The sequence below is a fragment of the Ceratotherium simum genome, chromosome 10 (assembly GCF_057802395.1).
Source record: "Ceratotherium simum simum isolate JZ-2026a chromosome 10, ASM5780239v1, whole genome shotgun sequence".
In the NCBI taxonomy this organism is placed as follows: Eukaryota; Metazoa; Chordata; class Mammalia; order Perissodactyla; family Rhinocerotidae; genus Ceratotherium; species Ceratotherium simum.
The window spans coordinates 67681350-67693880 of record NC_141909.1 but is presented as its reverse complement, the minus strand read 5'-3'; the positions used below and the strand labels follow the sequence as shown (position 1 = coordinate 67693880).

Here is a 12531-nt window from a genome sequence, read left to right as displayed (position 1 = left end):
AAACCTGTTCACTTCAGTATGTTCCTTCTGGGTTCCATATTTTAAAAAGAACATGAGTGTTCTTGATCCTGTTTCTATACAAAACCGTAGGAAGACATGTAGTTCTCAAGGGCAAGCACTGTCCGGGCTTTCCTAGCTCCTATTTACTCCTAAAGTGTCACAATTCCTGGGAAAGAAGGTACTCCGCAAGTGTTGAGGTGCAACCAGTGACCAACAAAAGTTCCAGACAGAGAAGCAGAGAAAACAGAGGAGGAAGTGATCAAAGAAATAACAAGGAAATTTCCCAGAGCTAAAGAAGGATCTATGTCATCAGATTGAAAAGAACTACAGAGTGCACAGCCCAACTAATGAAAAAAGACCCAGACCTAGTCTTACCATCTCGAATTTCAAACATCTAAGGACACATGGAATAGTATTCTAAAAGCTCCCAGGGGATCACTTCAAAGTCATCTCCGAAAAAATGAGAATCAAACTGACTTTTTTTTGTGTGTGTGAGGAAGATCAGCCCTGAGCTAACATCTGATGCCAATCCTCATTTTTTTTGTTGTTGTTGCTGAGGAAGACTGGCCCTGGGCTAACATCCGTGCCCATCTTCCTCCACTTTATATGGGACGCCGCCACAGAACAGCCTGACAAGCAGTGTGTCGGCGCACCCCTGGGATGCAAACCTGCGAACCTGGGCTGCTGAAGCGGAGCGCACACACTTAACCGCTTGCGCCACCGGGTGGCCCCTCAAACTGACTTCTGATTTCCCATCACCAAGGCTGGACACTACAAGGCAATGGACCAATGCTCTTCTAAGGGAAAAATAATTCTTACTCCCAAATCTCACAATGAAAACCAATAGAGTAGCCAAATAATAATATAAACTATAAACCAAAATACAGATATCAAAGATTGAAAAGAGTAAGAAAGGAAGAAATTATTATAAATTAGCTAAATCCTCATCTTTTATGTTAGAGAGTCAATGAAATTATCTAAAGGTGATAAATTTGGAAACAGATGTTTAAGCATATTATCTAGAGTTAACTCCATAAATTAAGGTAATAACGAACGAGCAATGGAAATAAGCAAGAATGATTAAAAGGGGTTGTTTCTGGGGCCGGCCCCGTGGCTTAGCGGTTAAGCGCACACACTCTGCTACTGGCGGCACAGGTTCGGATCCCGGGTGTGCACCGATGCACCGCTTCTCCAGCCATGCTGAGGCCACGTCCCACATACATCAACTAGAAGGATGTGCAACTGTGACATACAACTATCTACTGGGGTTTGGGGGGGGGGAAGGGAGGAGGATCGGCAATAGATGTTAGCTCAGAGCCGGTCTTCTTCAGCAAAAAGAGGAGGATTAGCATGGATGTTAGCTCAGGGCTGATCTTCCTCACAAAACAAAAAAAAAGGGGGGGGAGGTTGTTTCTGAAGATGGATGTAATAGCTCTTGTTTTTAATCACACTGTTGATTTGTTACCACATGCAAGTAGCGATAAAAACTTGCATAAAAAGTAAATGTTTTGTAATAAACAGATAACAATAGCAATACAATAACATCAATCACAAAAATCTACCATTTATCTACCAAAGTACATTTATCTCTTTCTTAACAAGCAATCATTTTCAGTTCTACAGGTAGAAAATAAACTCAACCAGGTAAATGAAAGTTTTACACTAAACCACTATAGGTGAGGATGGCAGAAAACACATGATTTCTCCCCCCTTTAAAAACCAGTATTTAGGGGCCAGCCAGGTGGCGCAAGTGGTTAAGTGCGCACACTCCGCTTCGGCGGCCCAGGGTTCGAGGGTTCGGATCCTGGGCGCGCACCAATGCACCGCCTGTCAAGCCATGCTGTGGTGGCGTCCCATATAAAGTAGAGGAAGATGGGCATGGATGTTAGCCCAGGGCCAATCTTCCTCAGCAAAAAAGAGGAGGATCAGCTTCGGATGTTAGCTCAGGGCGGATCTCCCTCACAAAAGAAATAAAAAATAAAAAAAATAAAAACCAGTATTTGTATACACTGCCTTAGAACATTATAGAACACTCAACACCACCATGCAAAAATGACCTGGAAGATAAGCCATTAAATTTCCTTTTATGTATTCTATATTCCTGAATACGTAAGCATAAAAAATGACTTGCCTCATGGATAGTCTGAAAGTGAGGGACGAACACAGTAAATGACATATGGCTTCTTTTTCAACGATGCTACTTCACCTCAGTGTTAACAATGTTCAAGTAAACACTCGTTTTTCTTGAAGAAATTAAGAAGAATTTAAATAATCTCTGTGACTTCAATTTTAATGTAAGATCTCTACAGTGTATTCCTAACATTGTTACACATAATGCCTCCTACCCTTTTGAATGCACAGACTTCTATTTCTTCACGGCCTGCAGATCTGAGGCACCAAAAGAAAAGCAAGAATGTGTTTTTGTTTATTGAGACAAATATCTTGATAATATATTTTTACCAACTGGGTAAACCCGAAGGTAGTGAATATTTGTAAAGCAAATTGATAGTATCATCCCGGTTGTTATTCAGCCTGACGGACTCAGTTACTTTAGATCTGCACTGATTATATTTTTAAATACTTTCACTCTAAACATAGCTGTCCTAGTCCGTTTGGGCTGCTATAACAGAAATACCATAGACTGGGTGGCTTATAAACAACAGACATGTATTTCTCACAGTGCTGGAGGCTGGGTAGTCCGAGATCAGGGTGCAGCATGGTTGGGTGAAAGTGCTCTTCCACATTGCAGACTGCCATCTACTCACTGTGTCCTCACAAGGTGGAAAGGGCAAGAGATTTCTCTGGGGCTTCTTTTATTGGGTGCTAATCCCATTCATGAGAGTCTGTCCTCATGACCTAATCACCTCCCAAAGCCCCCACCTCCTAATACTATCACCTCAGGCATTAGGTTTTCACATATGAATTTTAGGGAGACACAAATATTCAATCTATAGCAATAGCTATTCCTAATTACGAAACTATTTCCACACTGCAACTGCTCCTTTCGAATATGATGCAGTGAGCTTACAGATGTTTTGATTTTATGCCACCTTTTAAATACCACACTATCTTAACACCTAAGTGTTACACAGAGGAAAATAGCGGAAGGAGTTACTGGTTATATGGGGGTGCAAGGCAGAGCTGAAAAAAGCTTTTGTATCTTTTTCAAAAGTCATTTTTTGATAGAATATGGGGATTTTATGTAAAGGAGAAATTAAACTCATGAAATAATCCCCAACTGCATACAATAAAATCATCATGTGACATGAAAACATTTCTGCACAGCTTCTACTAGACCTGAGCCACGCAAAGTGTGGTCTGAGGACAGGTGACACTTCACCAACTGTTGGGTACCAGTCCACGAAGATGCAAGGATTGAAACTGAGAGTTCATGTTGAGAAACGTTAATAGACATTTGACAGAGTAATTTTATGTCTGTTGAAATACATAATAAAGAAAACTGGGCTTGTATTTTGTACGTCTTCTTACAATTTCATTTGCCTAGTAATTTATATTTTAAAAGTACTGGTTTTTGAAGGATCAGAGATTTAAAAAACAAAAACTAGTCCTTCACTACAGATAGTTTGAGAAGCACTGAAATAGATTACTTAAGTGGTTGTGTGAGTAAAAAGAAAATCAGAAAGCAGCTTCAATGTTCCTAACATGGGCAGTCAAAAAACAAGAGATTGCAAAGGCAAAACATAAGCTTTGTGATAATTAGGGACCCAAAAAACTTAACATTAACATCTTTATTGTTCTCAAAATATTTACTTTGGGCCAGCCCTGTGGCATAGTGGTTAAGCACTCGCACTGCGCTGCTGGCAGTCTGGGTTCGGATCCAGGGGACACACGGAGGCACTGCTTGTCAAGCCATGCTGTGGCGGTGTCCCATATAAAGTGGAGGAAGATAGGCACAGAGGTTAGCCCAGGGCCAGTCTTCCTCAGCAAAAAGAGGAGGATTAGCATGGATGTTAGCTCAGGGCTGATCTTTCTCATAAAAAAAAATAATAATAAAATAAAATAAAATAAATATGCCTACTTCATTTAAAAAAAAATATTTACTTTAAACATGGCCAGAGAGCTAGATATAAATCTCCATTTTCTATTAAAAAAATGAAAGTTATGAATAAAAAAACCTGTGTATGGGGCCGGCCCGGTGGCGCAAGCGGTTAAGTGCACGCACTCCGCTGGGGCAGCCCGGGGTTCACCGGTTCAGATCCCGGGCACGCACCGACGCACCGCTTGGCAGGCCATGCTGTGGAGGCATCCCATATAAAGCAGAGGAAGATGGGCACCGATGTTAGCCCAAAGCCAGTTTTCCTCAAGAAAAAAAAGAGGAGGATTGGCAGATGTTAGCACAGGGCTGATCTTCCTCACACACACAAAAAAACAAAACCTGTGTAGCTTAAATATTACTTTAAAATTTTTACCTTTCATTTTGGAAATTCAAACCTAAAATATGATAATATGAAATCTATGTGCCATACATGAAAACATTCACACTATCATTTCTAAAAGAGCCTTATGTAATATGAAAAACTAAAATATCAATAATCCTTTAAAATTAGGTTTTCAAATATTCAAAAGGAAAATCAGATACATTTTACAAGATATATTTTTACAACTACATTACTCAAGAAGAGAGAAATGATTTCTTAATGAACAGTTTTTCCTGGGGTATATTTTGAATGCTTGATATAACTCAAATCTTTGAAACAGAAAAAGGAATCAAGTCATTTCTGTCATAAACTCAGACATTAGTGACTTCTTTTTTAAGTATACAAAGAGAGCCCAGAGAGAAGCAGGAAAAAAGAGAAGAAAGCAAAGCCCATACAATCTAGGGAAACTGCATCAGATTCACCAGGAGTGTGGGACTTGCTCATCACAGTCTCTCTCATACAGGGACTCAATGCCGGGGTGAAGTGACTTTGAGAGGCATCCACATCCAGGCAGGTGACTTCCTTGACAACCGTTTTACAACATGATGGCAAGATTTGGGAGCCTGAAAGGTCACCTAGCTAGGCCTGCTACAGGCTGGGCAGGAATCACTCACCCAGAACTGCTGCAAGGCTAAGTGAACTCTGGAGCGGAGCGGCAGGCTGCACTCCCATCACAGCCTGCCTACCTAGACGAACCGACTCTTAATGGACAGGGGCCATTTGGTCTCCTGGAAGGAGGCAGATGGCCATCCAGGGAGAGGAAGCTCCCATAAAACTGTATCCCTACAGCCACAGGAACACACAACCCAAAGAGGAACGCAGTCAAACTGTTAGAGCCAGTGTGAAGCAACGAAGACAAACACCAGACTTCTCCAAAAGGGGGATAAAATAAATGCATACACACACACACACACACACACACACACACACAGGGGTGTGAGAGTTTTAGAAGAACACTTTCCTATATTTAAAACCATATTTAAGAACAACTGCCAATCTCTCCCAACCCCCGTTGTTTTCAGTCCTAGAAGGATGTCCAACAAACTCTTTCATTGGCTGTTTTCAGACGCAGATATGAGATACCTCTACTTACCTGAGCTTGAGGAAAGCGGCAGCCAAGAAACCTTCTTTATTTAGTGCCAGTTCAGTTAAGCTAAGGGAGAGGGGTCGGGGAGGAGGATGTTCATTTTTTATAGTTAATCATATCAAGGCCATATTGAGACCTTCAAAGGCCTCAAGAACTGGAAAAATATTATGATGATAACTCCAAAATACATCAAAATATAACCGCATTTTTCAAAATCACACAGAGCTTACATGTACACAGAAATGAAAATTCTTCTTTCCAGGTTTTTCTGACTACAAAATTTTGGATTAGTTCCTGAAAACTGAACCTCCCTCTCTTCTCTGTCTCTCTCTCCCTGCTTCTTTTGGTGAGGGTGGGGGGGGGTGTCCTTGTCTTGCTGGTGCCCCATCGCTCTCCATCAACTGGGACACACCTCCTTAACCTTTATAATAAACCGTGACGTCATGAAGGAAGCTCACCTGGAGTCTCCACCCGGCGGTAGTGATAGGGGTTGATGCACACCTCTTTCTGCTTGGAGCCAAATGGGAACTCACAGCACTCCAGCGGCTTCAACTCGTGGTGAGACTGGAGGTCGGGCCAGCGCCACACTCGGCAATAAATAACATGGGGCAAACCCTTGCGGTGGGACACCTGCAGCCGCCCGTCCAGGGACCGGGGAATCGTAACACATTTGCTGGGCTGCCCAGGACAGCTGAGGGCCCTCTCCAGCTCATCCATGGCTCCTTTCTTCTTCTTTAATTTCTTCACTAAAGAGTCCACCGCCTTTTCTGCCCACTTTTCTTCTTCATCTCCTTGCTTCCAGCCTAGCAGTCTCTTCACTGCCGGGCTGGTGAAGGAGAAGAGGGAGCTGATGGGGGTGCTGGAGTGCATAAGAGGTGGACGGCAGGTGTCCAGTGCAAACAGGAACTGACAGACAGCCCTTCACTGCCTGCAGGGTCTGAAGGAAGGAAGCAGCAAGTCACTCTCCAGGGATGTCATAGGTACAAACTCTCCAGGGATGTCATAGGTACAAACTCTCCAGGGATGTCATAGGTCTTCCTTTCCTTCTGGAAGAAACTGACCGACTCAGGTTGGGAAGTGTGTTGACTTTCTCCTAAGCCCTGGAATGGGCTGGCCAACTCTGAAAAACAAGACAAGACTTCAATTAGCTTAATCAGAACAATTTTCAGATAAGGTTCCAGTTGGATATAAGGGAGAAAATATTCTTCAAATATTTTAGATGTGAAAACTCTTGGTCATCTTTGGCTCTTCCCTCTCTTTTATTCCCTGTATCCAGGTCTTGGTATTTCTGCCTTCAAAATATCTTTCAGAGTTTGAACCTTTCTCTCCATTTCTGCCAATAACTGAGGCCTAGCCCAACTCATCACTTCCCCAGATTACGGCAACAACCTCTGACGTAGCTCCTCTCTTCCAATTCTAATCCATTCACTGCCAAATACAAATTCTAACAAGTCACTTTCCTCTTTAAGAAATTACAGTGGCTCCTTGATTTCCCAAGTATAAACTTCTCTCCCTGGGCTTCTAGGGCCTCCAAGATCTTTCCTCAACATGCTCCTGCTTCCTCCTTTCTCATTTATAGTTTGTACAAGTATTCAATCTCCGTTGTAGAAAATAAATATAAATGAAAAAGAAGAAAGTTAGGATCACTCACACTGTCACCACTCATATATTCTTCCAAACTACTTTACAGGACAGTGGTTCTCAAAGGGTGACCCAAGGACCCTCTAAGGCCCACAGGCCCTTTCAGGAGGCTGCAAGGTCCTCTCTTTTCCAACTACATATCTGTGTGCACTAGATTTTCTCCATGTACTTCCACCCAAACAACATATCATGACAGATTGTATATAGAAGTGGATATCAGAATCCAAGTGTCATCTATTAAACCAGCCATTCAAGAGATTTGCAAAGGGGGCCAGCCCCATGGCCTAGTGGTTAAGTTGGGCACGCTCCGCTTCGGAAGCCCCGGTTCAGTTTCTGGGCTACACCACTCATCAGCAGCCATGCTGTGGTGGCAACCCACATACAAAATAGAGAAAGACTGGCAGAGATGTTAGCTCAGGGCGAATCTTCCTCAAACAAAGAAGAAGATTGACAACGGATGATAGCTCAGGGTGAATCTTCCCCATCCAAAAAAAAACAGAGATTTGCAAAGATATAAAACAATAAGTCTCTTTTCACTGATTTTTTTGGAAAAATATAAATTTTTAAATAAAAATATTTATGTTAATATATAATGGATTTATTATTGTCTTCTAATGAGTCAATAAATATTTTTAAGTTTCTCAGTTTTAATTCCTAAAATGGTAAAAATTGATAGATATAAGTCACATATGCAAAGGTTCTTTGGCGTTCTCAATAATTCTTCAAAGTAGAAAGGGGTCATAAGACCAAAAAGTTTGAGAACTGCTTTTGTGGAAGTAACACATAGTCGTATGCACAAATGCATACACTCAAAAAAGTACTGCTGTGACATTTCTTATTCTGCCTGAAAATCAGTTGAATTCTTCTTTGCCCTCTCATCCAAAGGAGACATTCTTTCCCAGTTATTCAACAGTCCCATTTAAATTTCCTGAGGTAGAACTGCATTTCCTCTTCTCTGAAATAGTTGGCTTAAACAAAACCCTCTCCTTCTTCCAGATTTTAGAAACCAGCTACCTTACTAATGTTTAAAATGGCTGTTGGTAGCATTTTGGAGGAAGCTGACTCAATACCTTGGAATCAATCTAGCTTATAATCTCCAACAACTGCTTGTTTAATATGCATTAAATATAATTTTCTCCTTCGCTTCCCTGGAGGGGAAGCTGCACTTTTTTGAGTCCAATTATATAAACTTCTTTGAACAAAGGTGCCATATAAACCCCTGCTATTGTGATAATTATCAGGCATCTCACGTGAGGAGGATGACAGCCTGGCTACACAAAAATTGATGACATTTAATAAACATAAAGCAACACATATCACTTTATTCCTTGTATAGACTTTATTTAGCATTGTATAGAGGTAAACTCTGAAGAAAAGGAGTGTTGAGAGCTTGATAGCTGTTCTTTTTCACTTGGCAGTTTGACTTACACTCAGTTTTATTTGGAAAGGTTGATTTTGTGGCTTAACGATCATGAACTTATAAAGTATAGTTAAGTCACTGTGTTCAAGTTCTGTTTACTTAATCGAGACAGGCCGCCTTAAGGCAATGGTTGTAGAGGGTTAGGAGCTTTTAAAGAGGAGAAGTAACACAACACAGAATAATCTGAACCCCCAAATAGCTTCGATTCTGCTTAGTTTTACATGGGATTTGTTATTAGTAAATTGTGGCATAAATCTTTAAGCTTAGGTCAGTGGTAGAAAAAAGCTTTTTATAAAAATATTCAGCAGGGTTAAACTAAATATATGTTTTAAAAACACTTTTGCTCCATGAAACAAATAACAGTTCTCTAAGCTAGAGTTTGTTCTTGTTTTAATTGTGGGTTCCTATCTATTAAAAGAACGTGAAATCAATTTATTGGAACAAAATAGTTTTTGTAAAAACAATAAAATAGACGACAGTGCAGTGCAGCTAACAAAGAAAGAATAAGTATCATTTCATTAAAACTTTTCATTCAGATGTATGTGTTCTCTGTGTGTGTGTGTGTGTGTGTGTGTGTTTGTACATGGCCATGCATGAAGGGTTATAATGCAAAATTTGTTATTGTGGGTTACAATCAAAAAAAGTCTAGGGCCTGGCCCGGTAGTGTAGTGGTTAAGTCTGCACACTACGCTTCAGCAGCCTGGGGTTGGCACGTTTGGATCCCCGGCGTGGACCTACACTCTGCTCATCAAGCCATGCTGTGGTGGCATCCCACATTTAAAAAAAAGTAGAGGAAGACTGGCACAGACGTTAGCTCAGGGACAATCTTCCTCAAGCAAAAAGAGGAAGATTGGCAACAGATTTTAGCTCAGGGACAATCTTCCTCATCAAAAAAAAAAAAAAAGTCTGAAAAGCACTACCCCTAAACCATACATTTCCTCAAACTATATCTTGATGAGTGACTTTCAGGGGCCACCATCCCTCCTCGTCCCTTGGGGAAATCCCAACTAGTCAAGAATCTAGGGTCTGAGAAACCTTGGCTCTGCAGTCTGATCTCACTGCCACATTTCAAATCTTTATAATAGTCTCACAGTGGATCCAAAACTATGAGTTTATTGCTACAAGACACAGCTCCTATCCAAGACACAGAAGCCCTCCCACTGAGGGAGCCCAAAGAGTCAAATTTAGAATCTGAGAGTAATACATACAAAATTCATAACAGTGGCCTCTGGATAGAGAAGGAAGAGAACAGAGAACATCAAAAAGTTAAGGTTTACTAAAGCTGACTGATGGGTACACAGATGTTCAGAATATTATTCTCTATACTTGTTTGTATGTTTGATATATTTTTTAACAGACAAAGTAAATGTAAAACAATGAATCAAACTTGGAATCTCACTAACACTAAGGCTTCAGGTTCTTGTCTATGTTAACAGTTCCTATTTGTCCAGGGGAGCAATTTAAGGTTCATAAAGGTTTTCCATTCTCATTCCTATAATGTTTTAGCCACTAGTAGAACAAAGGGCCCCTTGTCTATCTCCAGCTGGCCATCACACCGACATCAACAGTGCGGCATCCCCAACCCCGCCCAACTTTGTTCAGTAGTATCAACCTGGCTCAGAACAGCTCTCCACTGTCAGATCACTTAAATGCTCATAGACCATACGCTCTAACCCACCATGACCTCCTGCAAATACCACTGCCCAGGCCCACCATAATAATTAACACAGAGCACTCTCAGGGGGTCATCAAAAAACTGTCGCAAAAATGGGAGGGGTTGTTAATACTGCTTACAGTTACTCCATTCCTATAAAGTACAAAGAAGAATGAAACAAAATAAACTATAAAGATGAATGTACATGAAGGATTTATAAACAAAAACATGACCAGATAATTTCTACAAAATATAACAAGAGCTAAGGAAGAGAGACGCAGGAGGTGGTATAGAAAGAAGAGTCCTTGGCCCAGCCTGGGGAGTTCTGGAAGGATTCTGGAGATGATAACTGAGCTGCACTTAGAAGGATTTAAGTCACAGTTAAAAAATAAATGAACTTGGCAGATTGGGGTAATTTTGTATTTTTTTTTTCTTTTTATGAGGAAGATCAGCCCTGAGCTAACATCCATGCCAATTCTCCTCTTTTTCCTGAGGAAGACTGGCCCTGGGCTAACATCCGTGCCCATCTTCCTCTACTTTATACGGGACGCCACCACAGCAAGGCTTGACAAGCGGTGCATCGGTGCGCGCCCGGGATCCAAACCTGCGAATCCTGGACCGCTGAAGTGGAGCTCGTGCACTTAACCGCTATGCCACTGGGCCGGCCCCTGTATTTTTTTTTTTTTTTTCTTTTTGTGGTTAAATTCTCTCTGTTGTAAGAAAATTATGTGTCCCTGACACAGATCAACTGTGTGATCTTCAGCAAGTCATGCGATCTCTCTGGGCCCCCTCATTTCCTCATCTGCAGATCAAGAAGGGCTCAGCATCCCTGGAAGGGTCTGTCTGGGTGATGCTTTCATGACTCCATGGTTGTTGGCTGTACTTGCTATAGGAGATTGTGTGACTTGCTCAGCTGCGGTCGATGCTACATTGCTACCCCTTGGGTAGGTCGAGAATGAGACTTTCACTCACGAAGCTATATTGCATAGAGCAGGGCAAAGCAACAATTTTTTTCCATGGTTGTCAAACTGACTCTTTTTATAACAAATGTCATCTACCAACACAACCCAATTTCTACGTTTCTCTCTTTTTGTTTCTTTTGAGCATTATTTTTATTACTGCTAAGGCATAAGAGTGAAAACGTACACTTGGCATTACTGCATTTGACACCATTTGTGGCGCCTCCATCAAGGCCTTCATAACCCCAGACGCCATCTGTTGACCATTAGGCTTTTCCTTCTTTGGGCAGAAGGAAAAAAGCACCATGACCATCCCTTCTCCCGTTCACTCGTGGTCCACTTCATGTACTCGCAACACAAAAACGGTGCTTTCTTTTTCTGGCATCTGAGTTTTACAATAAGCCCCAACTGAGTGAGCAAAACAACTTCTCATTTTCAAGTTTTTTAAATAAACAGGACCACTTAAAAGAAAAGCAGCACTGACCACATGCATACACCATGATTTAACTGTACATAATTCCACACTAAAATCCAATTTACCAGGCTGGATAAAAATTTGGGAGATATGAGCCTTTTATTTTTAACTTGTCAGTTTAAATCCAAGTCCTGTTAGCAGTTACTCAAGATTATTCCCACCTACTTGGACTCCTTAGAAGATTCAACTGGTGATTTTAATTCTGAAGAAAATAAAATTCAAAAAATATCGTTTAAGGTGGATTTGTTGGTTGTCTGCCCTGGAGCATGCCTAAACACTGGACACATGGAACCTTTGAACAGTCCTTAATAGGCACTGCTTCTGGGTCAACGTGGCTAAGAAAAGTCCACATCAGCTACCGGGCTGTACACCACAGTCAGCCGAGGATCAGGTAGCAGTTGTCCATTTGGCAAGGGCCCACTCCAGAAACATTCACCATGACAGAACACTGCTATTTCATTATTTGCTTTGCTTTTTAATTTTTCAACCATATCAATTTTGGCTCCCTAATCCACAGTCAGCATTAAATACACCTTGGTACCTCCTCCTGTTAGTACAACAGTTTACTAACCAAATTTAGAATCTGAACACACTTGTCAAAGGAACATTTAACCCCCTTAAGGGAACAGACCATTGCCTTGAGTGCTTTTACAGCACTTTCTGTACACCAGTAATTAATATGGCAATAAGTGCTTTCAAAGTGTAAAAACAGATCCAAAAGAATGTCTATCTAGAAAATAGTTGGCTGTTATTATTACTATTTGCACATGAATATCATGACTTATTATTGTACACACTTGAAGAGAAACCAGGCTTAAAAAACACACATGCACACACACACATGCATGCACACACA

The 12531-nt window shown here is 41.2% G+C and overlaps 1 protein-coding gene across 2 annotated transcripts in view; it reads right to left on the bottom strand.

The window, feature by feature from the left end:
- The window catches only part of SMAD9 (SMAD family member 9), a 61715-nt gene that overhangs the window by 26445 nt on the left and 22739 nt on the right, over positions 1 to 12531 (bottom strand). For both annotated transcript variants that reach the window (XM_087436190.1, XM_087436191.1), the window contains exon 3: positions 5985 to 6646. In XM_087436190.1, coding sequence (XP_087292316.1) covers positions 5985 to 6396 — 412 coding nt within the window. In that variant the 5' untranslated portion in view covers positions 6397 to 6646. The remainder of the gene's footprint in view (positions 1 to 5984; positions 6647 to 12531) is intronic.